This window comes from Microtus ochrogaster, unplaced genomic scaffold (assembly GCF_000317375.1).
Source record: "Microtus ochrogaster isolate Prairie Vole_2 unplaced genomic scaffold, MicOch1.0 UNK10, whole genome shotgun sequence".
Taxonomy (NCBI): Eukaryota; Metazoa; Chordata; class Mammalia; order Rodentia; family Cricetidae; genus Microtus; species Microtus ochrogaster.
In genome coordinates this window covers 3,313,830-3,339,822 of record NW_004949108.1, presented here as the reverse complement: position 1 = coordinate 3,339,822, position 25,993 = coordinate 3,313,830, and the positions used below count along the sequence as shown (strand labels likewise).

At 49.3% G+C, this 25,993-nt stretch overlaps 1 protein-coding gene across 1 annotated transcript in view; it reads right to left on the bottom strand.

The window, feature by feature from the left end:
- Window positions 1-937: 937 nt before the first annotated feature.
- Window positions 938-25,993, bottom strand: part of Grhl1 (grainyhead like transcription factor 1) — a 46,499-nt gene continuing 21,443 nt past the window's right edge. The window contains exons 9-16 of the mRNA XM_005366505.2: window positions 14,711-14,869; window positions 9,890-9,941; window positions 9,386-9,525; window positions 8,459-8,496; window positions 6,290-6,381; window positions 5,947-6,032; window positions 3,729-3,793; window positions 938-2,458 (exon numbers count right to left, since the gene is read on the bottom strand). Coding sequence (XP_005366562.1) covers window positions 2,344-2,458; window positions 3,729-3,793; window positions 5,947-6,032; window positions 6,290-6,381; window positions 8,459-8,496; window positions 9,386-9,525; window positions 9,890-9,941; window positions 14,711-14,869 — 747 coding nt within the window. The 3' untranslated portion in view covers window positions 938-2,343. The remainder of the gene's footprint in view (window positions 2,459-3,728; window positions 3,794-5,946; window positions 6,033-6,289; window positions 6,382-8,458; window positions 8,497-9,385; window positions 9,526-9,889; window positions 9,942-14,710; window positions 14,870-25,993) is intronic.

Genomic DNA, 25,993 nt, shown 5'->3' with positions numbered 1-25,993 from the left:
CTTTTTTTTCTTTCTATTTTTTTTTTTTTTTTTTTTGTATTTTGGTTCAGAGATTTGAAGGGGTAGTTGCTATAGGAGTTCAGGACCAGGGGTCATGGGCTTAGAGTTTGGATCAGGAGTCATGTGCTTAAGACAGAGGAGACCTGAGCATAATCTGGGATCCCCAGGAGGCAGAGGCCAGGGATCAAAGCCTGGCTGCACTGCTGGTGACCTCAGGTGGGATGCCAATGTCACCAACAGGATGACAATCACACACTCCTTTCCTGGAGTACACAGAGTCACAGAAATGAACAAGGCACATCCTTCCCCGAACCCCTCTCTCAGGCACCTCTGAGCAAGCCCTGTTCACTAGACTAATCAGAGCTGAGTGAGGAGGGAGCCGACAGCAGCCCTAGGGGCTGGGAGGAAGGGCTCCCACAGGGCAGTTGCCATCAACTCTGGCTTCCCACACTGGCCCTGAGCCATTGAGTCATCAGTAAGCCCTGCTGTGGGCACAGGCTGGACTCGGGCCTAAGGATGAAGGTGGGAAAATGTGCACAATGGGAAATCTTCCAGGGGAGTTGGAGTCATTGATTACATCATGTTCATTAAAGGTGTATTTTACACATGGTGGTGCATGCATGTGATCCCAGGGCTGGGAGGCTGTGGTGGTACATACATGCGGTCCCGGGGCTGGGAGGCTGTGGTGGTGCATGCATGCGATCCCGGGGCTGGGAGGCTGTGGGGGTGCATGCATGCCGTCCTGGGGCTGGAAGGCTATGGTGGTGCATGCCTATAATCCCTGCACCTGGGAAGCAGAACTCTGAGTCTTGGGCTATGGGCTACATAGCAAGTTCCAGGTTAGTCAGGCAATGGAAAAGGATGGAGTGAAGGAGTCGCACGGAGTAACAGGAGCTGACATCTTGTGAATCAGACATATAAAATTCAATCCCTTTAGTTTAAAACACATTCAATGATACAATTAAAACAAGTAAAATTGATTTCATAAAACAAAATATAAAATAGTGTTATATGACCCGTATCCCGTAGCTTAGAAAACCAGCTATTTTGTTCACATACTTCATTAGAATATTTTTACCTAAGTATACAGCTAACATTCCTACTCATACAAATGACCTATTCTAGTTCCCTGAACCTAAAGAGACCCGCAATTGTATTTCTGTTACAGGATTTGTTATAAAATTACATTGCAAAGTTTCTTCTTAAATATTTAAGTGTGTACAAAACATTCCCCTGGCACAATAATGTAAATCCATTAGAGCTTTCTAGTTAGTGCATGGTAGCCTCGGTTTGAAGTTCTGAAACACGGTGCTTGCAGAAGTAGGCCCGTTTTGGGGTGCATCGCTGGCTCACGAAGACAGCTGTGATCTGCATGGGCACAGCTTTGCTGACACTGCACACGCACCCCATACGGGAGCTGCAGCTGAGTCTTCCATTAGCTCCACTCAGGGTGTAGAAACCCACATGGCGACAGCACTCTCAAGAGCAGGTGGCTCCGCTACTTGAGATGGCTTTTTGCTATGCTAGGGAACACTTGCTTGTGTTTGGGAAAACGCATTCCACCTGCTTGGTCCACGTTATTAAAAATAGCTTACCCTCTTCTCTGGGGAGGGTTTGCAAAGTAGATCTTCCTGCTCGCCTCCACTATCTGTACACAGAACTGTATTTATATATTATATATTTATATCAGACATGTATGTACACATTTACAGGCAGACCTTCAAAAAGATATTGCACTTATATACAACGCAGCTTTAACTGAACTAACTTCATGCTGCCACCACGTAAGTTCTTCATAAGAAAGGTAGTCAGTATGTCCAAGGAAGTCGCAAGGAGGGTTCCAGGAATGCACCCTAATAAGTAAACATCAGAAGAGGAGAAGTGGAGGGAGAGGGCTCAATCCTTTACTGCTCAGGGCTGGGCCCACTCCCCTAGGCAGCTCGAGTTAGACTGAGGTCAGGCAAGAACACAAGATCCTCAAAGACAAGCTATTGCCTTCCTGACCCTCGGCCGCCAGCAGCCCACCGCTATCACGGACAGAGGCAGATCTCCCGAGATTTGGTAAGTAATGTAGCAGACCCCAAGGTTCCCACAGTCTGTTAGAGCTGGTACAAAGTTCTCATGTTTTGCTTTCTGAGCATATGAGAAATTTAAACACAACGCATGGATTTCTATCACATGGGAAACACCAACACAGCATGATATACATAGTGTCATCTACGTGAAAAGTTCCTTCCCTGATAGTCAAGATGTTGGTGGGTGCCCGAGCTCCTCAGCTGGCTGAACTGTAAGTTCTGGAACACTCTCACTGAACTCCCACACCTGGGGGCTGAGCCCCACACCTTAAATCTCTGTTAGGGTGAGCTTGTACGACCCGCCAGCTTCTTCAATCTGCAGCTGGAAGGTGTCTTCATTGGAGTAGTGTTTCACGATGTTGTCATCCATGTTCACCAGGATCCTGGGCAAAGACAGGGCGTTAGTTCCCACTGTCCTACTTGGCCCTGGTGCAAGGCTTGGATTTTCTTGTTAGTTGGGCATCCACTGTGACTTGTGGGGACACTGTCATACCCTCCCATGAGGTGGCTGCCTCCTTCAGGAGACAGAGTGCCCCACAGTGCCTATGGTGGGGACCAGTGAGGACCATGCAGGGAGGGAACCGAGTTAAGGCTCCCAGTGGTAGAAACACTGGTGGTGTGACAGACAGGAAACGCTGGAGTATTCATGCCCTAAATGGTACCCGATGTGGGTGGCTCTACGTTAGAATCAGTACAACTCAAATCCTGATGGATTACCCTTCCTGGCAAGCCACCCCCAAAGTTTAAACAAAGTAGTTAAGTTTAATCCTTCCTGTTAGAGTCATCTAAAAAATTCCTTAGCATTTGGTTTAGAAATAAGACAAAAAGGTCTTATACTATGTACTCTGCTTATTCATGCTAAAGAGAACTAAAAATCACAGGTGACAATGCTGGAGGCCAAGCCTGATGACCTGTGTTCCATCCTCGGTATCCAGGGATAGAAGGAGAGAACTGACTCCATGAACACACACACACACACACACACACACACACACACACACACACACACACACACAGAGACACACACATACAGACACACACACACAATATACTAAAAATTAATTTCTTGCCAAGAAGCATTTTTCTATAGCTGGAAAATACAACCAAGGGTGGGGTGTTCAAGAAGGAAGGGAAAAGGCTTTGGGGTCAGTCAAAACTGGTTTGAGTCACAGCTCCACATTGCCAAACCACACAGGAGAGTGGTGTGAGGTGTGTCCAGTCTCACACCTGGCGGGTGATGGGAAAGGAGGGTCCCAACACCCTTGTCAGCTTCAGCACACACCCCGAGTGTGGAGCCGCTTCAGGGCTGCCAGGCACCGGAAGTGCAAATACAGATTTCTTTAGCCCTTGAAAAGACCAATCTTCAAATTTAATAAGGAAGAGAAAGTGAGGCATGGTTTTCCACGCCTACACTCCCTGCACTGGGGAGCCTGGGTCAGGAGGACTGTCATGAGTTCAGGGGTAGCCTGGGCTACAGAGAGTGACTCTGATTCACTCTTCCACTTTCTCCCCCACAAATAAGAGCAGAAAGCCCAGATTTATTTAACACTTGCATTTTCTGGCTGCTTCTGGGCTGTGTGCCGCTGACAGTGTGTTACGTCAGTGCTAAAGACAGCTGTCTTCAGGGGCACACAGAATGCGGCCATTACTCACCCTTTCTTGCACTTCTTAAATATCTTCCCAATCTTGTCATGGGGGACATCATACTTGTCTGAGATCTAAAAGAACAGAGAATAAGAATATTGTCAAAGTTTTTTTTTAAAACCACACAATTATACTGTTTTCTGTTTTATCTTTTTTTTTTTTAAGATTTTACTTATATGTGTACACATTTACCAGTTTTGAATTTTTGTGTATGAGTGTTTTGTCTGCATGGGTGTCTGTTGTACCACACTATGCCTGGTACCTCTGGATCCTCTAGGATTACGGACAGCTGTGTGCCATCATATGGGTGCTGGGAACTGAACCCACGTCCTCTGAAGAGTAGCCAGTGCTCTTTTAACCACTGACCCATCTTTTCATCCGTGTGTGTGTGTGTATGTGTGTGTGTGTGTGTGTGTGTGTTTTGAGACAAGGTCTTACCATAGCCAAAGCTGTCCTCAAATTTGTAATTCCTCCTATCCTGCACTACCTCCCCTCCCCCAATACTGGGTTTCTCTGTAGCCCTGGCTGTCCTGGAACTCTGCTGTAGACCAGGCTGGCCTCGAACTCAGAGATCCGCCTGCCTCTGCCTCCTTATTACTGGGATTAAAGGCAGCATGCACCACCACAGCCTGGTTGTCAGCCTCCTGTTTTTAAAAGTTGCTTAAACAAAGGGACTATGTCCTGGGGAGAGGGAGCTGGTGATTCCCCTAATTAATTCAGATGTCAACAAGTCAACTGACTGAAAGAACCATCCACAGCTAGGACCCTGTGACCAGGGTTGGCTTTGTCATCTAGAGGCCCTGTGTCAGAGTGGCTTTAGCTCCCTGCGACAGCTCCTTGACTTGTTCTGCCACCTCTGCTCCATCTAGGAGCCAATCAGCTTTACCCACTGAAGCCCGGTGCATGCCGGGCCTACCCTGTGCAGTTCATGCTGCTGGTCTGACAAATGGCACATATTCATCTTTGAGAGCTGTGGACAAGTCACACAGGTATAATCAAAAGCCAACATGGTGGGTATGCCTGTGATCCCAGCACTCAGGAGGCTAATGCAGGAAGGGTCGCACTGAGGGATGCGGGGACTACCGTCACCTCGTTTGATTTATGCACCTTCATTACACTTTCCCTGTGGATCTCTGGCTTATCTCATTGTCCTCTGTCTTCCTGTTTGGGCAGACCACTCTATTTGGCTTATGTCATTTAGTCTGGTGGCTCCAGTGCCTACAGTGCACCTGGATAAAGCTGTGAGTGGTAGCCCATGCCTGAAATCCCAACAATGGGGAGTCGGAGGCCAGACTGGGCTATATAAGTGAGTTCCAGACCAGCCTGGACTACACAGCAGGACCAAGGTTTTGTGTTTGTTTTAAAAAGACTTTTCAAGTGGGTTCAGCAAGCTGCAGCTGTTAAGGGAGCTAAGGGGCATTTCAAATATGCATCACTTTGAGATCAAAATTTCTGTGATTTGCATGGGCTTACGGTTGGAAAGTGTCAGGAGCCATCACTGGTGCTAGGATATTGGCCAAGACAAACCAGAAAGGGGAGTCAGCATGCAGCCCTCCCATGCTTCTCCTGATACCCCACGGGGACATGAGCTCAGCTCCGGGGGTTGGTGGTCATCACAGGTCATACCTCTACATCCTCCCAGATGTACTCTGGATAAGGTCTACCATGGTTAGCAAAGACAAGGAAGGCACAGAGGCAGGCGAGAGTACCAGGGAGGAGCAGAGAAAGACGGGGTCCCCAGTGAGGAGCAGAGAAAGACCAGGAGCTGGAGTTTTTGTTTGGGGACATGTTTGTCTCAAATTCTCAATGTTTCTGCCCTAGCTTCTAGAGTTTCGGAAATTACAGGTGCTGTATCAAGTCTGACTGAACCACTAGTTTATGGATGACGGTTTTAAGACTTCACTATTGTCAACTTCTAAGCGGTTTGCTATGTGAATTTTCTTTTCGATCGGGAGTATAAAAGTTAAACTGTCCCCTAGGCCATCACAAATGGAATTCAGTACATCTATCAATTCCTGGCTGGTCACAAGGGACAGAGAGAGCTGCAGTCAAGCGAGGATGCCCAGGGCGGGTCAGAGGCACGCAGTGCTATACACAAAGGATGGCTGGGAAAAGAGGTCACGGCTCCAGCGCAACAGAGGAATCAGGTTGTCTAACAGAACATTTGACTGGGACTGTGAGGCTCCCTCCATTTCTACAGAGGGACTGAGCTGTGCATCCTACTTACCGCCTCCATCAAGCCCTTCAGAGACGGGGTCTTGAGCATCAGGGCGTCGAAGACTTCTTCAGCCTCCTTTCGGACATAGAGCAGCACTGGGTGGGACAGGGGAGAAAAGCAGTTAATTCACACAAGTGAAATTCATGACAACGGATCACAGGTGCTAGTTAAGATGGCCAGACACAGCCCCAGGAGGGAGAGCAACACATGCCACCTCAGTGTGAGCCCCAGGACCCAACGGCAGTTTCCCCTGAACTCTCGGGGGAGGTGGCGGTCTGAAGGGTGGACATGCAGGGGGTGAGACCATGAGCTGACTGCTAAGAATCCTCATCACCACTGGGACCCAACACACCTCTCTTCGGTTCTTCTGTCCGGGTCAGCTTAGCTGGTGGAGGAACTAGAAAGTCATCTTCGGTTCCAAACGGCCCCCTTTTCAAGACAGACCTGTGGGGGAGCCAAAGCACTGTTAGGTCACCCGCTTCAACTCCGCTGGACTGCGTGAACAGGTGGGAGGTTCTTTAGAGCTGCTGTACTTTACACTCAAACTCTTTCCATTCATTATGGGGTCCAAGCCAGACGACAACCTGGGCAGGGCTCGTCAGGCCTAGGCCATCCAAGTGACATGCTGGGAGGGCTCCACGGCTGGGCATCCCTTCCACTAACTCAGCACTGAGCGCGGGAAGGCAGAGCCACGCTCGCTGTGACACAATACACACTAGACAGGCCACTGCTGCCTTCGTTCAGCTGTAAGGAATTGTGGGTTTTATGTCTCGGGTCAGGGGGACTCTGAAAGTTGTGTCAGGTGGACAGTTGTGGCCAAAAGGTGTGTGGTCTATGCTGCAGGAAATTCCAGGCCCACAGGTAGCACAGTCTAGCAGAAGGCTTGTGACCACAGTGTAGCTTCTAAAGGCTTCCATGGAAATAGCAGGGGAGAGTGGACAAGGAGCCTGAGAGGAAAGTGCAGGGGTCTGAGCCACTGCTGGCAAAGGCATGTGTTCTGGGAAGGGTCTGTGGGGTGAATGAAGAGACAGATGACCAGAAATAAGGACAGCACAGGCCTGAAAGGATCAGTCCATCTCAGCTCCTTAGTTGCAACATGTACTTGGTGAAGGTGCCCGCAGGAGGCCATGTCTGAGACACCATGAGTGGAACCATGGCACGGGCTTAGTGACGACAAATGCAGGCTGGGAGAGGGTTGGAGTGGAGGGAAAGCAAAAACAGGACCCAGAAAATCAGGTACAGGGGCTTGGACCTGAGATCACAACACTCAGAAACCTGAGGTGGAAACTGCTTCTGAGCCGGATGCCAGGCTGGGCCACACAGTGAGTCCTAGGCCAGCCTGGGCCAGGGTACAGCCCTGTCTCAAAAAACAAACCCAAAACCGAGATGCAGGGAGAGAGGGCTAAGGAAGCCACCAAGAGCTGGGTGTTCATCTCTATGCACTCCTGTGTGAGTAGGAAAAGGAATGCCCAAAGCAGACTCCACTATGTCTTCAAAGCTCAGTCCCAAAGCCATCTTAAGGACAAGCCAGGCTGGGGTCTGTGTAGGCTGTGGCTATTCTAATAGCAGGGGACTTCTGGGCACGGAGCCCACAGAGATGAGCAGGCTACCTACAGAGAGGAGCATCAAGACTTCAGAAGGACATCTGAGGCCCCAGTCCTGGATTCTACACACTGCCTCCTTTATGGGAAATCTGCATTTTTTGGACAAGAGACTGGTTCTGTAGGCTAGACAAGGAAGACACCAGCACTGAATACAAGTCAAAAGGACCAGGGGCGGCACCAAGGGATAGGAGCCTCATGTCAACAGCGGCAGCCGGTGAATTCCTGTGAGTGGACGGGATGGTTTACAGCTTAAAGTGAGAAACAGAGCCCTGTACTGACAGAGATCAGTGAGCAGGTTGAGGTTTGGAGGTGAATGAGGGATTTATGGGGTACAGCGTACTGTCTCTGTAGCACATGAGAAAAGGAAAGACATCTAAGAAGAGGCTTAGTCATACGGGCACTGTGGGCACAGGGATGAGATAAAGTGAGGGAGGGCCCAGGGGAGGAGGACACATCTGGGGTGCATGGAGAGGTCTCACTGCAGACATCCCCCAAGTTAAAGACACACCACACAAAGGCTCTGAACTGGATCTAGCCTTGTATGACCGTGTGACTGCACAATCAGTGTGACCTGAATGGGCCTGCGACAGAGCCAGCAGTGTTCCCATCCACACCGTGGATACAAGCGAGGTCCTCGTTAGCAGGAAACAGACCTGATACTCGGGAACAGTGGGGCTCTGGGTCAGCTCTCTATTCTTTGACGCCCTGGCCTGGGACTCACTGTACAGCCCAGGATGGCCGCAAATCACATCTTCCTGCCTCGGTCTTGGCAGTGCTAGGATGGCAGGTGGGTGTCACCATGCCTGGCTGAGAAACTATGCTTAAGTAGCTCAGAGGAAAAGCAAGTTCTTTGTATTGTATCTCTACATTTTTGTTGAGTTTGAGTGTATTAGAGTGAAAGAAAATGTAAACCTTACCCTTCACCTTCCAGCTCTTCCGAGGGCATGGAAAGAACCTAAGGCCAAAGACACAGACTCAGATCACTTTCCAAACTTGTGCAGATGCTTCAAACCACACGTAAATCAGTCCCAAATGGAAATTATTTTGAATGCGACCAGCCAAACACCAAACCCTTCTAAAAGACACAATCCTGGAGCCGTATTTTTCAACACCCAGAGTTTTTAGAGCTCTCTCGGACTTTGCTGACCTAGGGGGCTGGTCTTTGTGATGGAGGCTGGCTGATGTAAACATTTAGATGCCCCTACTCGGTCAGTCACTCACTGTGTGTGGCTCCTTCTGCAACAGAATGCAGAGTGGGAACAGCCGATGGGGGACGACACAGACTGAAAAAGTCGGAAATATTCACTGGCACCAGCCCCTTCACAGAAAAACCCGGCAGCCTCCAGTTCGCTCTGAGGAATCTCACTAGAACTGGAGGATTGGCCAACACCTCTGACCACTCATTAGTCCCTTAGAAATCTGTCTACTAAGTGCACGGCAGGGTCTCCTTTGTGAATTTACCCGACCTCAGTATAAAAAGGTACACTCTCCTGAAATGCCTGTCCCATGAGGCAGGGTGTGGCTGGATTTTAAATTTAGCATGGGTAGCTAAGATATGGCTGTAGAGCACGTGGCACATGTCAATGACACCCAGTAACGGGAACTACAAGAAGGGGCCTCCAGACACAAGTGTCACCCGAGCCAAACTTACAAGGCCACAGACTCAAACCCCAAATGTGAGGCCACTCTCGACACCTTTAAATGAGCTACAACAGGAAAGAATACGCATGGACCTGGGGTGAAAGGTCAGCACTGCATCTCTGGGTCAGCATCATCCACCATTCGGTTGTAATTGGTATCATGTCACCTGACTGGCCAAGGGGCCATTGCGATCTGGTACCTACGTGGCTGCCGCGCTGCAGGTTAGTGAAGTGCACGTCCGGGATGAAGAGGACAGGCTGGGTGTCCAGATCCAGGAAGGGCTTGAACACTGTGATGTCTGTCCGTTTGTGTGAGGGAAGCAGCTGTACTTTAACGTCAGAAACTGGGGAGCAAAACCACAAGTCACCAAGAGATGATGGTTATGGCTGCCTCTGTGCTGGCGCACGTCTAGCACGTCTGTAATCCCAGCAGTAGGGAAGCAGAGGCTGCTCCCTCTCTAGGACTTGGAGGCCAGCCTGATCTATGATCTACAGCATCCGAAAAGGCCTGAGCCCACCCAAGACATGGCCTGCAGTTCTGTGAGTAAGCCCCTGCCCTCCTCCACAGCTGCTGGGGAAGGCCTTGGTGCTGGCGCTCACCATGCCAGTCTCTCCCCATCCAGCCCGCACTCTTCAGGGTCTGGGCTGTGGCTGGCAGGACACAGCTGCAGCCAGGCATTCTCTGGGAACTCCAGGCAGCGCACTTACCTTTTCTCTTGCTTTGCTTTCGTTCTTCATCCCTGATTTTCCGTTCAGCTCCCTGTAGACAGAGGAGACAAGAGTACAGATCAGGGCCTCTGGGAACTACTAGGATATCTGGAAGTGAGTGCCAGCATAGGGTTTGCCATGCCTGCTTCCTCTTACAAGCCCACTCCTCTCACTGACGTACATCATAGGCACGTATGCAAATGTCATACGGAAACCCCTTTCTACAATGAACATACGGGGACACTTTTACAGCTTCTTCAAATCATTTCTAGCTACATGAAATCACCCATGGGGAACATTTTAGACACAAATAAAGCAGAATTCTTCTTGATAACAGATGTAACGAGGTAAAGACGAACCTGAGAGAACCTGCTATCACATCACACTGCCTGCTGGAGTGTGGGTACCTTTCTCCTATTTCATAGGAAAGGACCATGAAAGAAAAAGGATAAAACTTGGCCCTGTGAATATTCTGTGTGGCTAATGTCATCACAGAGAGCAGTGGCTCTGACCAAAGACATGGTACCCATGAGCAGCAGACACAATCAGGTATCACTCACAAGAAACAAAGCTGTCTCTAGTGGTCTTTGTGCTGTGCCATGCATATGCACTGCAGCATCATGCAACTGAACCCACACAAATATTCACAAGAACTTTACTAGTAAAAAGCATGACCATTCGACACATTACAATGAAACACGGACTCGTTCTTCTTTGTCTAGTGATAATGTCTCTGGATTGTGCAGATGGATGGCCTTACAGTTGCCCAGCGAGGTAGGAACTGTTGGCTTATGTTTCTGTTAAATATCCTCCCTGACAGGAAGCAGGAAGTGAAGGGCCTCTCGCTGATCTTTAGCATCATTACACGATAAGGATCAGGTTTGAAAACAGAGCACAAAACCTTCTGCTTGCTCTAAAAGGTGCCAACACCTTGTACATGGATGGTGTACACCGTAGATGTGCAGCCTGCATGTAAGAACAGCTATATGGGGGCTGGAGAGATGGCTCAGTGGTTAAGAGCACTGCCTGCTCTTCCAGAGGTCCTGAGTTCAATTCCCAGCAACCACATGGTGGCTCACAACCATCTGTAATGGGATCTGGTGCCCTCTTCTGGTGTGCGTGCATACATGGAGGCAGAATGTTGTATACATAATAAATAAATAATAAATCTTTAAAAAAAAAAAAGAACGGCTATATGTGGGGCCGGGGAGACGTCTCGGCAGGTAAAATGCTTGCAGTACAATGGTAAGGACTAGAGTTCAATCCCCAACACCCATGCAGACTGCGGGTGGGCACCGCAGCCCTGCCTACTATCCCAGAGAGCAAGAAACAGAGATCATACAACCCTGGAGTATGCTGGCTAGCAGGAGCTGCCAAACTCGCGATTTGGGTTCAAATGAGAGATCCTGCCTCAATATAGACCACGGAAAGTGTTCAAGGGAGACACAATATATCAAGTTCTGGCCTCCTCAGGCAGACTCCCTGATAGAGAAGCAGGCCCTAGTCAATCCTGGATAGTGCTGCATGTCTCCCAGTGCCTCCTAAGAGCCCTACAGTAACCTCGTCAGACGAGAAGCTCCACATCCACCCCAAGGGTGGTCTCACAGACTGATCATCAGCCATATCCAGAAAGAATAACAAGGAACTCAGGCTGCTGCCAAGAGAAAGACTCACACTCTATTCTGAAATGACAGAACTCATCAGCTTCCAGGTACACGGGTTCAAAGAGGTTACTCCAAACACAGCCCAGACAGAGAAACATCCCCCGACATGCACACAGGGTAAACTACTGTCTGTTCCCACCAAGTGGACTGGAAAGAACTTCCCCCTCACAGGGCCCTGAGTAATACCCAAGAAAACCCTGCTCAGTAGAGCAGAATAATGAGCCTGACACAGTGTGGCCCCAAGAGTCACCTATCAGATCATAAGATGACATCTGAACAAATCTGTTTCCAAGAGACTTAATGAGGTCTCAGGCAAACTTGAAGAAGAGTCCTAGGAATAAAACTACCCAGCCCCAGCAAGGCCGAACGCACAAGGTCAGAAACCCAGCAAGACAGCCAGGTTTGCACCCAAACAGAAAGGAAATCAAATCACGGAAGTGGACCCAGACATGGATACCAGGCACAGACATTAAGTTGGTAATGTCATTTTATCCTATATGTTCAAAAGCTATCAAAAAACTAAGCCTGGACTGAGGGGTGGCTCAGTGGGACAGTGACTGCCTAGTGTGCACAAGACCCCATGTTTGCTGCCCAGGACCACAACAGAAACCGCCCAAAACAACCACCACCAACAACAACATCACTACCAACAACAAAACCAAGCCCACTAAGTAGAGTCATGACCTAAAATGGGTCCAACTTAAACTTTCTGAGATGAAAATATCACCAGATGGAGCTCAGTCATCGGTTCAGCCCTGGCAAAGGATCAGCGAACCTAGCACACAATGATGGGAACGCTCTGGAAAGAAGTAAGAAAAACCAAACGACAACAGGCCATTAGTGAAACTCAAAGTACTTCACGGATGTAACTGGAGAACCTGAGTGGAAGGAGCAGGCATGTCTGAAGATACAACGGCCTGACATGTTCCAAACCCATGAAAGCCATAAACACACAGATGCTTAGCAGACTCAAGGACATGGAACCTCATCAGACTCAGGTGCCCACCAGTGGTGGAAAAGAATCTCCCTAAGGTCACAGACAGAATGATCTTACACACAAAATGCAATGTGTAATGGGACGGCTGCAGCTACATCAGCAGTGCTGGCTGCAAGTCTGTACAGCACTTGTGAAGTGACAGACAGACCTTACAGACAGACAGACCAGAGACCCAGCATAAGAGCTGAGCATGAAATAAGCACTTCTCACACAGAAGCGCTGAAGAGCTCACTCCAGTTCAGATGCAGAAAGATGTCAAAGGAAGTCCGGGGATGGTATGGGGACCACCTGACCGCAAGCTCTTAGGACTCTCCTCATAACCCTCCAGGAATGTGCTCGGACACAGCAGGGCTTGTCCCAAAACGTTAGCCTCAAGAACCTGCTGCCTGTTTGGGCGAAGATGACCACAACTGCCGAGGAGACTGACTTCTGCGGGAGTGTCAGGGAGATGGTGGCACTGGCCTGAAGCCCAGCACTCAGGGAAACGAGCAGAAGGCTCAGAGGCCAAGGTCATTCTTGCTTCTATATTGGGCACAGGCTACATAAGACAGTGTGTCAGAAACCAAAAGGACGGGCCAATGGGATGAGAGAAAAAGCAGTGACCCAAGTTCCGTTGGTTAAAAATCCAAACTTTGCCCACATTTCCTCTGAAAACGTGTTGAATGGCTGTTACTCCCAAAAGATGAGAAACTCATTTATCAAACCAGCTAAGCAATTCTAACAAGAGACGACACAACTTCCTTAGGAAGGAAATACACTGCTGATACACCGAAGGACACCCAAAGCGCCTTAGTTCTAGTTTCTCACTAGACAGAGACCAGACTCATAAGCGAGAGCTGAGAGCCAGCAGAAGGCAATCACAAGCCAGCAAACAACAAGTGGGGCAGGGTGACAGCGGACGGAGTAAGGGCTGCAGGGGGGCAGTAGAGAGTCAGGCAGCTCAGCTAAGCAGAGGCCTTATGAAGAAACCAGTACCTTCATGGCACTCAAAAATAAACCCATGAATTCCCAAGAATGCCCAGGGAAATTATTAGTCAGGAAAGACTGAACATAAACATCAGATGTGAAAAGAAAAAGGTTTGAATAAAACTGCAATTTCTCTAGTTTTATAAAAATAACACAAATACCCTGATAGCCCCTCCTAAGGGTTTTTGCTTTGTCTTTGTTTGAGACTGTGTGTGTGTATGTGTGTGCATGCACATGCTCCATGTACCCCAGGCTGGACCTCTGTCTCCCAATTCTCTTGGCCTCTCAGGTGCTGGTGCCACACATCTGGATCGTGCTGTTTTCTCCGGGCTACGGAGGAATGTGGTCAGGTGGGAAGAGCCTGACCTAGGTTACAAGTCCTCGTGCCCACCAGCTGTGACTCACTGCTTCCAGTGCATCCCACGGAAGCACCTGTGTCCATTATCTCCACACCTGATCCCGGGGCTGGGCAGGAGATTACACGGCAAAGGAGAGGGGAGGCTGGAAGATGGGAAATGATCCTAGGTCAGCTGTGGAAGCCCGAAGTGCTCACGAGGGATCAGAGAGCAGAACAATCAGAGAGAGGCATAATGAAGATACAGAGGGGGTCTGAGCGATCCCGTGTGAGCCACTGCAGGCTTGAGACAGACATGGTCGCAAGCTGCATCCAGCAGGTGGAAACGGCGTGGGGACAGACTGGAGCTAGTCTAGAAAGGAATGCAGACCTGCTCACACCTTGAGTCAGCTCAGTAAGAGGGAGCTACCAACAGATAATAACTATGTTGCTTTAAGCCGCTGAATTTGTCATCATTTGTTACAGGTAAAGACCTTGCTTTGCAGATGTGCCCAATCTGGCAGGCTCTGGGAGACAGCTCTGAAGGCGAAGGTCCCAGGCGCCCTCCAGTGGTCAGATGCAACAGGCCTGCCAGAGTCTGACTTGACACAGGTGTTTCCCTAAGCAGCTGCAGGAAGCGGCTGCAGAAATCTTGGGCATGGCCTGCCTAACGGCCTCCAGGGAAGCGAGTCAGTAAAGGAGTTAGGCCAGGACAGGGGCACAACGACAAAGCTTCACATGATATCATCTTCCCCTTCTACACTTTAGCTTCTTTGCCCGGTTAGGGCTAGGGGCTCTGCAGAAGGAAGCCCGGGAAGGATGGGTGCATCCGCTCTTCCCCAAGCCCGCTGCTCGCTCACCTTGTCACAGAAGACCTTTATCTGGCAGTAGGCCCGGTGTACTGGCTTGTTGCTGCGGTTGTTATAGCTGTAGGTGTCAATTTGGATATTAAGGGGCAAGCCCTTCACGCCCTTCTGGGAAGAGAAATCGGTGCTTAAGCAGTTCACGGAGATGAACACCTGTGAAGGAAGAGAAGCCTCCATGAGTGGCAGCTCCGGCAGCCAGTCCAGCCCGGCCTTTGCAAATGATGGACACTCAAGACGCTTGTGATTCTTTTTTTTCCTTTCCCCGCATTACAGTTTATCATCATGAATGGAAGTCAGCGCAGGAACTCCCGGCAGGAACTGAGGCAGAGACCAAGGAAAAACAATGCTTACTACCTTGCTTTCTATGGCTTGCTCAAACTGCGCTCTCTGACTACCCAGGGTCACTTATCTAGGGGTGGCACTACTTGCCAGTGGGCTGGCGCTCTCAGGAACCTTAGAGGCGGCAGAGGATGCATCTCCAGAGCAGTCTGAGCACAGGTGTGAGAGGAAGGGGGGTGCATAGAAGCTGTTTATTCCCAGGATGGCTCTAGGACAAGCAGACAGTGTGGCCCTCATGGCTAAGGCCATCTGCCAGGGACACTGCACTGTGTATTTTGGCTGCTGGGGGACAGTTGTGCATCCTCTTTGGAACCACCTGTACCTTTGCCGTCACCTCAGGATGGTCCGCAGCAGGCCATGCCCTAGCGTATTAGGACTGAACAAAAGCTGGCTTTTCCCAATCTGTAGGTTTTTTTTTTTAAATATTTATTTATTTATTTGTATACAATGTTCTGTCTGTGTGTATGTCTGCAGGCCAGAAGAGGGCACCAGACCTCATTACAGATGGTTGTGAGCCACCATGTGGTTGCTGGGAATTGAACTCAGGACCTTTGGAAGAGCAGGCAATGCTCTTAACCACTGAGCCATCTCTCCAGCCCCCCAATCTGTAGTTTGATTATAAAATTTACTTGCAGCTGGGCGGCGGTGGTGCAGACCTTTAATCCCAGCACTTGGGAGGCAGAGGCAGGCGGATCTCTGAGAGTTTGAGGCCAGCCTGGTCTTCAGAGTCAGTTCCAGGACAGGCTCCAAAGCTACACAGAGAAACCCTGTCTCGAAAAACAAGCACACAACACTCACTTGCATCCCAGCCCGCGCACATATTCGTTTCTTTTTCTTGTGGGTGTTTGGTAACAGAACCACATTGGGTCAAGTCCTCAGAGAATAGTTCAAAATCCCAATGATGTCCAAGAGTCTTTTTAGGCAGCCTTCCATAATTTAAATATAATTTGGATTCACCACGGGTCTGGGTAGATACTACCATTGGCAAGGTTTTCCATGGGTTTTAATTCTTATGCTGCCTCCTGAGCAGCCACAAACACTGCTATGTTCTTCACTGAAGAAGGCCCCACAGAATGTGGTTAAGACATACAGAAGCTCTGAAGACATTATTATGGGCTGGGGGAGCCTTTGGACATGGGAGAAAATAACTCTGTAGGCCACTGGAGGACATGTCCCCTCCAGGCCGTCACAAGGCACTGGGGAGAGGGGCAGATGGCACCAAGGTCACACCTGCGCCTTTGTTACCTTTCACCAGCTTCTGAAGTGCCACTGACCCACATGGACAGTTTTTACAGGCTGTGTCACTAAGCCCAACAGGGTCAGCTCCACGGAAGAGCTGGCATGTCCTTGAGTCACGCATCAGTTGGCAGAGAAGCTTCCCAGCCCAGATGCCCTCTTTCAAGGAGGAAGTCAGAGAGTGGCACACCTAGGCTCGCCTCCCTCTTGGTCACCCCATGTTCATTTTCTCAAAATTAAAGCAAATGGAGACAGTGCAGTACAGGAAACTTACTCGAAAAAGCTGGTGGAGCTCTGCACAGTTAGTGAGCATGCTCTGTTCCCCCTTTCATGGCTCTACATACCTAGTGAGTATGCTCTGTTTCCCTTCTATGGGTCTACACAGCTAGTGAGCATACTCCGTTCCCCTTTCATGGCTCTACATAGCTAGTGAGCATGCTCTGTTCCCCCTTTCATGGATCTGGGTTTGAATCTGTTTGAGGTCAAATGCTTTTTATTTCCCTAGAATCACAGGAGTGTTTTTTGTTATTGTTTTGTTTTGTTTTTAAATGGGCAATTTCAGAGATGCAAAAGACCCTTATGCCACACAACCAGGATTTCTTCCAGTGCCTAGGCCCCAACAGTCAAGAACAGCTGTCCAGCTCAGCTAAGACACAGGCAGGGATGGCCTTGGGTTGTAAATGTGACAGGGACTGTGTGCTACTCGGGCATTGGATGGAAGAGAAGAGGACAGAAAGAGAAGCTGGAGAGAAAGAGAATCAGAGCCACAGTAACAAGGAGCCAGTTCCAAGCAGGGTTCAAAGTGGGCTAGAAGGTTATTCTACTCTGCCTATGTGGGAAAAGACCGAACACCCTAAAAAGACTGGGGATATATACAATTACAAGATCTGAAGATAACCCCTTATCTGTTCCTTCACCAGCGTTCCCCAGACCTTTCTCACTGTCCCTGGGCACTGACAGTCCCACCTCATGCTGGCCCTGGCAGCCTCCTTACTGATCTGGTCGGGTCCACCCGCAGCTCTCCTCTGCCTGTCCGGCCAGGCTCAGTTAAGACAACCTACAGAGCTATCCCTGTGCCCAGAAGAGGGCGCTGTCCTCCCGCGTTTGAAGGCCTGGGAGCTGTTAAGGCTGTTCTACCATGGTGAAGCGACCTCCTTTTCCACACGACCTAATCCCACAGACATTATCCTTTCGTGGGAGATCTTGATGGAGGGTGCTCAGATGTCTCCCTCTCTCCAGACTGTTCACACTCTGGCAATATGGTATCTTGCTTCTAAAAGTTTTCTAATGATTTCCAGTAAACAAAATTACTCAATTTAAAAAAAGCAAAAACAACTTGTGTGTGTGTGTGTGTGTGCGCGCGCGCGCGCGCGCGCGCGCGCACACCAGACAACAGCCCTAGGTTTCATCCTTTAAAGACCATCTACCACCTTTGAGACAGGCCTCTTATTGGCTGAAGCTCAGCAATGAGGCTAGGATGGTCAGGGGATCCCGGCCATCACCCTCTTCTCTGCTTCCCCAGCACTGGGGTGACAAAGGCGGAGCAGCAGGCTACCACACCCAGCAGGAGACCAGACTCAGGCCGGCGCACTTGCAAGACAAGCATTTTACTGACTGAGTCACTTTCCCAGCCCTACTTTCTTTGTGTTTAAAGACTAGATGCGCAAGTGGGAAGTGGCTCGTGGGATTTATGAACTGCTTTACCAAAAAAATCCGTGCTTTGACTTGATGCCTTCTCCTACATATTTAAAACATTTATATGAAATGGGATATAGGAGGCATATATGGAACAGGGTCGGTGAGATGACTCAGCAGGGAAAGAAAGACACTTGCCATCACCTTCCGACCTGGGGTCAGCACACAGAATCCTCATGGTGAAAGGAAAGAACTGGCTCCCTGACCTCTGACCTCTACATGCATGCTGTGATACATGCACATACATGTGTGCACACACACACACACACACAGACACACACACAAATAAATGTGAGAAAAAAAGAAATCTGAAAGGGAAAAATAAAATTAATAAGAAAAAAGGGTGACAAAAGAAGGTGGCTTTGTAAACAATAAAAGTTACTAAACCACTGTACATTTCAGCTCCCAGCCAAATGAAAAAATCTAAACTTCTGTCACCCTGGGCCATGTGGCACAATTCCTAACTCAGAAATGGCTGCCTGGGAAAGCTACACTCTAGTTCCCTAATTCCAGGAAGCTTCTGACTCAAAGGGCCATTCCCATGACAAGAGGATTTCACAGTAATCCAACCCAAACCCGGCCTCCCTGCTTCCCAGCTTCAAGCCTCTATTCAGATTAGCCAGATCCCAGGCTCAGGCTGAAGGCAGAGCCTCTGGGAAGCAGCTACCAGTCTAGCTTCCATGTTCTTTCTCAGACGCATCTGCTTCCTATTAATGAGCATTCTTTTCAACTTAGACTTCAAAAGTTATCACAAAGGGCTGACGCATCCTAACGCCTCCTTCCTCAGATAAAACAGCCATACCAGTAGGTAGGATGAGTTGGGGAAACAGTCATACGCTCTCTGAAGGACAGCGACCTGAAGACGCCAGAGCTTATTACGCCTCACACAGCAGCATCATGGAAGAATATGCCAGGCCATCATGGACATCCTGGGCCAGACCAAGTGATTGATACCCACGCTGGTTTAGGCATTCACCAAAGGTCAGAAAAAAAAAAAGCAATTCCTCCCCCCCATGTTTTCACTGGGGGAGGGGTAAAGTGCTCAACAGAGGTAGATTTGATCTGAAAAATCAAAGCAACTAAATTTGGCCCCACTCTGTCCTTAATTAGCGCTGTAACCCTGGTCCCTGCTGTCACGCGACCAGCCAAGGCACGGGATCTTCAGGTCACTTTCAACTCCAGACCCTTGTGATGTTCTGTCTAAGGTGGATGAGAAGGATGAGCCCCAAATCTTACTGTCGTTACACTGCAGATAAAATGACTGAGTCAAACAGAGGAGTCTGGGGCCACACAATCATGAAGACCTGTGTTTGGTCCAGAACCCACCTAAAACCTGGACATGGCAGCTGTAATCCCAGCGGTGCGGAGACAGAGACAGGAGGATCACTGGGGTCTGTGCTTTTAGCCAGTCTAGAGAGTTGGTGAGCTCTGAATTCAGCGAGAGACTGTCTCAAAATATAAGGTGAAGAGTGACTGATGGAGACACCCCACTACCAACCTCTGGTTTCCACATACATGTGCGCATGCGTACACACACACACACACACACACACACACAAACACACACAAATGAAAGTACATTTACCAATATCAACTTTCTTTAAGCACTGTTACATTAAAGGTGCCATGTAACTTCATTCCATTTGGCCTGGGAACTTGGAAGGCACATAGGTCTCATGTCTCCTCCCTCCTCCGACAAGCACTCTAGGGGAGCCACTGCACCCAAAAACCCCAGGGAGCCCATCTCTCAAACACTGCTCCACACCACAGCCATGCTGGAATCCTTCACATCCCAAAGCCCATTAGGGTAGGTCACATGGCTGAGTATTTGGAACACCTCTGCTTGGGTGGGTCTGACACCAGAACCGCCCTCTGGTGCTACCGGGTAGTCACATGATCGACCAGGATCACACCACCCTGTGAAGGGGATGGTCTCCTACACACTGGCATACTTCAAAGCATCAAAGGCCTCCTTTGGCTCCGAAACTCTGAGACTATGAAACCGCCTCATCCATGATGTACCTGAAGGCGTGTTTTACAGAGGTACACGCCTATCAGGCACATTCGCTATCCACAGAGCCTGCTATTCTCTACGGTCATACGCCAATCCTCAGCTACCCAAAGTCGGGAAGAACTTTTCTCAGAACGAACACCTCTGTATGAAGCAGTGTGCCCAGGCTGAGATTCCAGCAGTGACTCTGAATTGCATGTCATGTGTGACCCCTGGGATCACACCACAGATGCCTCTGTTCCTGGCATCAGAGACATGTGTATACTCAATGCATATGTTTATTATCATCATCATCATCATCATCATCATCATCATCATCATCATCATCATCATCATCATCATCTTGTTTTTTTTTAAGACAGGGTTTCTCTGCATAGCTCTGGCTGTCCTGGAACTTATTCTATAGACCAGGCTGGGCTCGACCTCAGAGATCCACCTGCCTCTGCCTCCACATCCTGGGATTAAAGGCATGCACCACTATCTCCCGGCTCAAGTGTTTTAATAAAAGACAAAGCAGAAGGAGTGTTTTCATAGTCCAACATTTCCATTGTCTACAAAGCCGTCCAACCCAGGCTTGACGATGTTTCACTGAGTCCTAGAGCCACACTGGCTGGTTATACTCGGGGCTGAGGGGGAGCTGAAGGAGATCAACCTCCAGGTTTCTCTGCACTTAGGGAAGTAGTAAGACACCCAAACACATAAAGTAATTTAAAGAGCAATTGATTGATTGATTCCACATCTTGAACAAATAAAAGCAAAGCAAGGCAATCAAGTCTGTATAAGATAAACACTGCTCCATTCTTCCCGGCAGGTGATCAAATCACCTTGATAGCATCACAAGGCAAACTCCAGTTTCTCAGAGAAGTCATAGGAGTCAAAGAGGGAGACAGATGGGTGCATACTCAACTTCCCCTCCATGAAACACACGTGAACGCATGAGTGTACAGATACAAGCATGCACACACACATGCACCACTTCCAATTCTATAGCTAACATCTGCAAAAAGGCTGCCTGACACACACATTCCCTTCTTCGGAGAGCTGGGAAGGTCTCTACTGTGGAAGGAGCCTTCAAGGCTGACTTTTGTTTTTACACTTCCTTGTTGTTTATTTTGAGGAAAATGTGATGTTATTCAACCAATCAAAACAGTAATCTCAAAAGATCACAACTAAAGCTCCTACCCAAAATCGTTACAAGGGAAATAAAACCTAAAAAACAAACAAACAAAACCAAACCCCTAATCACAAAATCCAACTACTGAACAGGCCAAAGATGTTCTGCAAGATTCTTTTTAAATGTCCAGCCCATTTTTCTAGGACAGTTCCTCATTCCTGGTTGAGAATTCATATGCTCAGAATATTTAAAAAGATTTCCATTGGTTTTGCAAAATGCAGCTTGAAATGAGGGATGTACGTTAGCAGAGGATTGACCTACCAGGGGTTTTGTCCATATGCTCTTCCACACCTCAAACTGCTGTGCAAGGACTCTCCCAGAAGCATCACGGCGGCCCCTCCCATGTCCACCCTCCAAGGAAGAAGAGGGCAGAAGAGACACAAGGAGGCAGGACGTGCGCTCAGAAATGACTGCCCAGGAGCCACCTCCCAGCGGGCAAAGCAGAGGAGACTAAAAGTTCCTAAGCCTCTGATTCATCCAGTCCGCTAGGGGCTTTTCTTCCTAACTGCGAGCTGAGTGCAATCCCGGCAAAACCCACAGGCTGTGAAGAGACTAGCCTGGCATGTAAGTTAGCAAGTGCATTAATCTGTAGGGAGAAACCTGGGAACTCTGAACAGATATCAAATTCATGGAAAAGGGCACATCCACAAAACACCTGGAATTCAAGGCTGGCTGCAGCTCACAGGTGTAGCGCTTGCCTGGCACCTGGGCCCCTGGCCTTCGAAAACCAAAACATTTGGACTCCATCAGCCAAACGTTATGAAACTCCCATGGAGTTGAGCCAGATCCTGCATGGCAGTATTGATTAATGTGGGGTTCACTACCCCTTGGTGTTTCCCATGAATAACAAAAAGGCTGGCCTTACTGTACCACGGTGACTGTGGTGACGGCCACTCCATGTTTCTGTACAAGTACCAGGAGTATGACCACTGACTGGCACCGCTTTGACTTTTATCCCACTGAGAGATTCAGGCAGAAGGTTGGATGCTGTGGTACACTCCTGTTGTGGGGGTGAAAACACTCTCTTCTGGCTTTTATGACGCAGTGTGCTCTAATGGTAGTAAGGACGTTACGGAGTGGGTGACCCAGTCAATAATAGGAATCACATCTTGACAATTGGACTGACTTTCTTCTTTTTCCTTTTTTTTTTTTGTTTTTCGAGACAGGGTCTCCCTGTGTAACAGTCCTAGCTGTCCTAGAACTAGCTCTTGTAGACCAGGCTGGCCTCGAACTCACAGAGATCCACTGCCTCCACTTCCTGAGTGCTGGGATTAAAGGTGTGCGCCACCACCCGGCCAGACTAGCTTTCTTAAGGGACGAAGATTTTGTTCAAGGGGCCCAATTCTCAAACAGAGAAATAGTAGAACACACTGCCAGAACTGGCTCTTGGTGAGACCTGAGGGGGACAGAAGGGACCATGACAGCAAGCCCAGGGCCCAGACCTGGGGTGTGCCTGCAGACACCAAGCATTCTCTGTGGCAGGCAGGGATGTGGGCCAGAGGCAGGAACATAAAGAGCTGTCTCTTGCCGGGTCTGAGGGCACACACGTTTTACATGGGCTCTGGGGATAGAACACAGGCCTTCACAGCTGCATAGCAAATGCGCTACCCACTGTGCTGGTGAGACCAACTTAGACATGCCTGGGAATAATAAGCCTCAATAAGGAGTTGCCTCCACCAGAGAGGCCTGTGAGCATGCCCGGGAGGCCATTTCTTAAGTACTAATCACTGCAGGAGGGTTGTCTCAGGGTTTCTATTGCTGTGGAGAGACACCATGACCACAGCAACTCCTATAAAGAAAATATTTCTTTGGAGTGGCTCGCTTACAGTTTCAGAACTTGAGTCCATTATCATCATTGTGGGGAGTGTGGCAGTGTGCCGGCAGAGGTGGTGCTGGAGCGGAGAGCTTTACCTCTCGCAGGCAATAAGAAGTCATTGACTCACGCTGAGTGAAGTCTGAGGATAAAGAACTCAGAGTCCGCCCCCACAGAGACACATTTCCTCCAACAAGGCCACACCTCCCAACAGTGTCACTCCCTTTGGGGGTCATTTCCTTTCAAAGCACCAGGAGCCCTAGCCCACCATAGGTGGTGCCTTCCCTAGGCAGGTGAGCCTGGGAGCCAGGGGAAAAGCCAGGGGCCACTGCTCCTCCACGGTCTCTATGTTAGTTCCTGCCCTTATTTCTCTCAATGACAGAATGGAACCTACAGGTGAAATAAACCCTTTCCTTCCCACGCTGCACTTGTTGATGGTGCTTCTCGACAGCGCGGACTGGGTCACCCAGTGCATCATCTTTTCAGCCCCAGCTTTCACTTGCTACTGGTGCTGGCTGGTTTTATGTCAACCTGATAAGCGCGAGAGTCATCCAGGAGGGAACCTCAACTGAGAAAATGCCTCTCCACCATCAGGCTATAGGCGTTTTCTTAATTAGTGATCGGGAAAGGGCCCAGCCCATGGTGGCTGTAAGAAAGCAGACTCAGCAAGCCATGAGGAGTAAACCAGCACCTTCTGTGGCCTCTGCATCAGTTCCTGCCTCCAGGTTCCTGCCCTGCTTGAGTTCCTGTTCTGAGTTCCTTCAGTGATGGACTGTGATGTTGAAATCGAAGACTAGTAAACCCTCTCCTCCCCACATCGCTTCTGACCACGGTGTTTCACCACAGTGCAGAAACCCTAAGACGGGGATTACGTCACCGACCATCTGCGGCTTTACAGCGCAGTTAGACAGGGAGGACTACGGCTCGCTTAGTCTCCAGTGAGACTAAGTGTGGGCTCTGCAGCTCCAGAGCCCAAGTCCACCACTGCTTCTCCCGTCCCTGGGCTATGCTAAGTCCTCACATGGCGGCTCCTCTTCAGATCAGGCTGCCTCAGGTGCTTCTTTCCCACCTACATTCACAGCAGCTGCCCAGAAAGGCAAAGAGAGCAGTCCATCTCAAACAGGCTTGGCCAAAATATTCAGCAGCCTATGGCTCCCTGGCTGAAAACGCGCCTTCCCTGAACACGGAGCTTGCCTCACTGATGACAGACCCGAGAGTAGCCCTGGCTATACCAATGATGAGCATCATAGTTCGGAGGATCCTCAGGTCAGGCTGCCTGCTCCAATCATGCCTGGCCCCTCCCAGAGCTGCACAGGTGATTGGCTGCCTGGCTGATCAGGCAGGGACGCCAGCATTTTGCAAAGTGGCCTCTCTAGCCAGTTTTTCTGCCCTAGTGGCAAAGCACTGATTTCTGTGTGTAGAACTCCCTGGAAGGAAGTTAGAAATGAGTCACACTAGTCCAGAGAAGTTCAAGGGTGAACCAGTGACATCGTACTCCTATACAGTGGACTGACTTCCGGGGAAGGACTTGTTACTTGTGCATTAAGACACAGTTAAAAAGTTCTAACTGCCCAATACACATCACAAGAAAAGCTCCGATGGAGGCGAAAGGAAAAAGCAGGTGGGTTCAACTGGGGCAGATGCTTTGGTCAGGTTACCACGGTAACTGAGGACAATTTGACATTCTCCATATGCACTGATCCTCAATGTCCACGCTTCTCTCTCACGCCACACTTCCTATGGTCTCTGGCTCTCAGAGTCTCTTCACTAGAGACAGACAGGGCCAAGCTGTGAGGTTCAGGGTTAGAGGACACTGATGGAGAAGGATAGAGACATCAGCCCTAGTAGGACCCAGCTCTCAGGACCCCAGAGCCAATCAATGCCTTCCCTGGCCCCTCACGGAGAGGCACCAATGGAACACTGGAGAAGTGGGAAAGCGGAGGAACATGAACACCCAGACAGAAAATGGAGTGGAAGGTCACCTTGATCATGAGGCATGAAGTTAAAGGTCTCTGTGTTTCAAACCAAACTGCTCCTCGCTGCCAAACTTCCTACTTGTTGCAGATAAGCCACAGGACTTAGCTGATGGCCACATGGCTCCAGGAGACACAGAGGCAGCCATCTTGGATACAGTCCCAGTGGCCTCTGGGAATCCAACTCAATTTTTTTTTTCAATATCAAAACTCAACTTAGTCAAACACATAAAATATCTATAAGGTCCTTTCTAGAATGTAATCTATATTCTAAAAGAAAGTGGAAACTATAGGGTAAGTTCAAACTTAATTATCCAAATCAGTGTAAAGATGCAAGCAGCTCCTCCTGGGGAGAAACTGCCCGACAGTCGAAATGAAAATATTGGTCACATTCCTGCCTCGCTTCCAACAGCACTAGACAGGGAAATCACTCTTTCTCTAGTACAGTTCAGTGAGGCTAAAGACTTGGATCAAAGCTGATAGGGTAGGCAAGATTTTAAACTATACATCACGACCCAGTTCTTGGCCGAGATGTAATTAAAAGGGAACATTTATTGGCCTTTACACAGTCCTCCCCTCCCCCACCCTGAGGAGAACAAACAAACAAACCCGCCTCTCTCTCGGTTCTGGGCCGCCTCCACCCCCAGGCTGCGCGGTCCACGTGCAGTTAATGAGTGTGTGGAGCTGAGACGGTATCGAGACTGAGTCACCCACCAAGCAGCATCCAGTTCCACTACTGATGGGCCAGATAACCCGGTGCGTCACACCTGCTCCCTGCTCTGACGGGAGGTGACTGCGCTGTCCTAACCACGCTATGACAACAAGGACACTGTCACCACCAACTGCTGCCCAGCTCAGAGGGCTTCAAGGGCAGCTGAACACTTGGGTTGCTTCTCAGACTATCAAATGACCATCAAAAGAAATGAGACAAATGGGCAGGAAGGGGTGGGGCGGGCAGGGACGTGGGAGGGGAAAAAGTACTGACTAGCAGTCTTCCCACGGCCAGGAGGGGCGTTCCCTGAAGGGGAAACAAGCT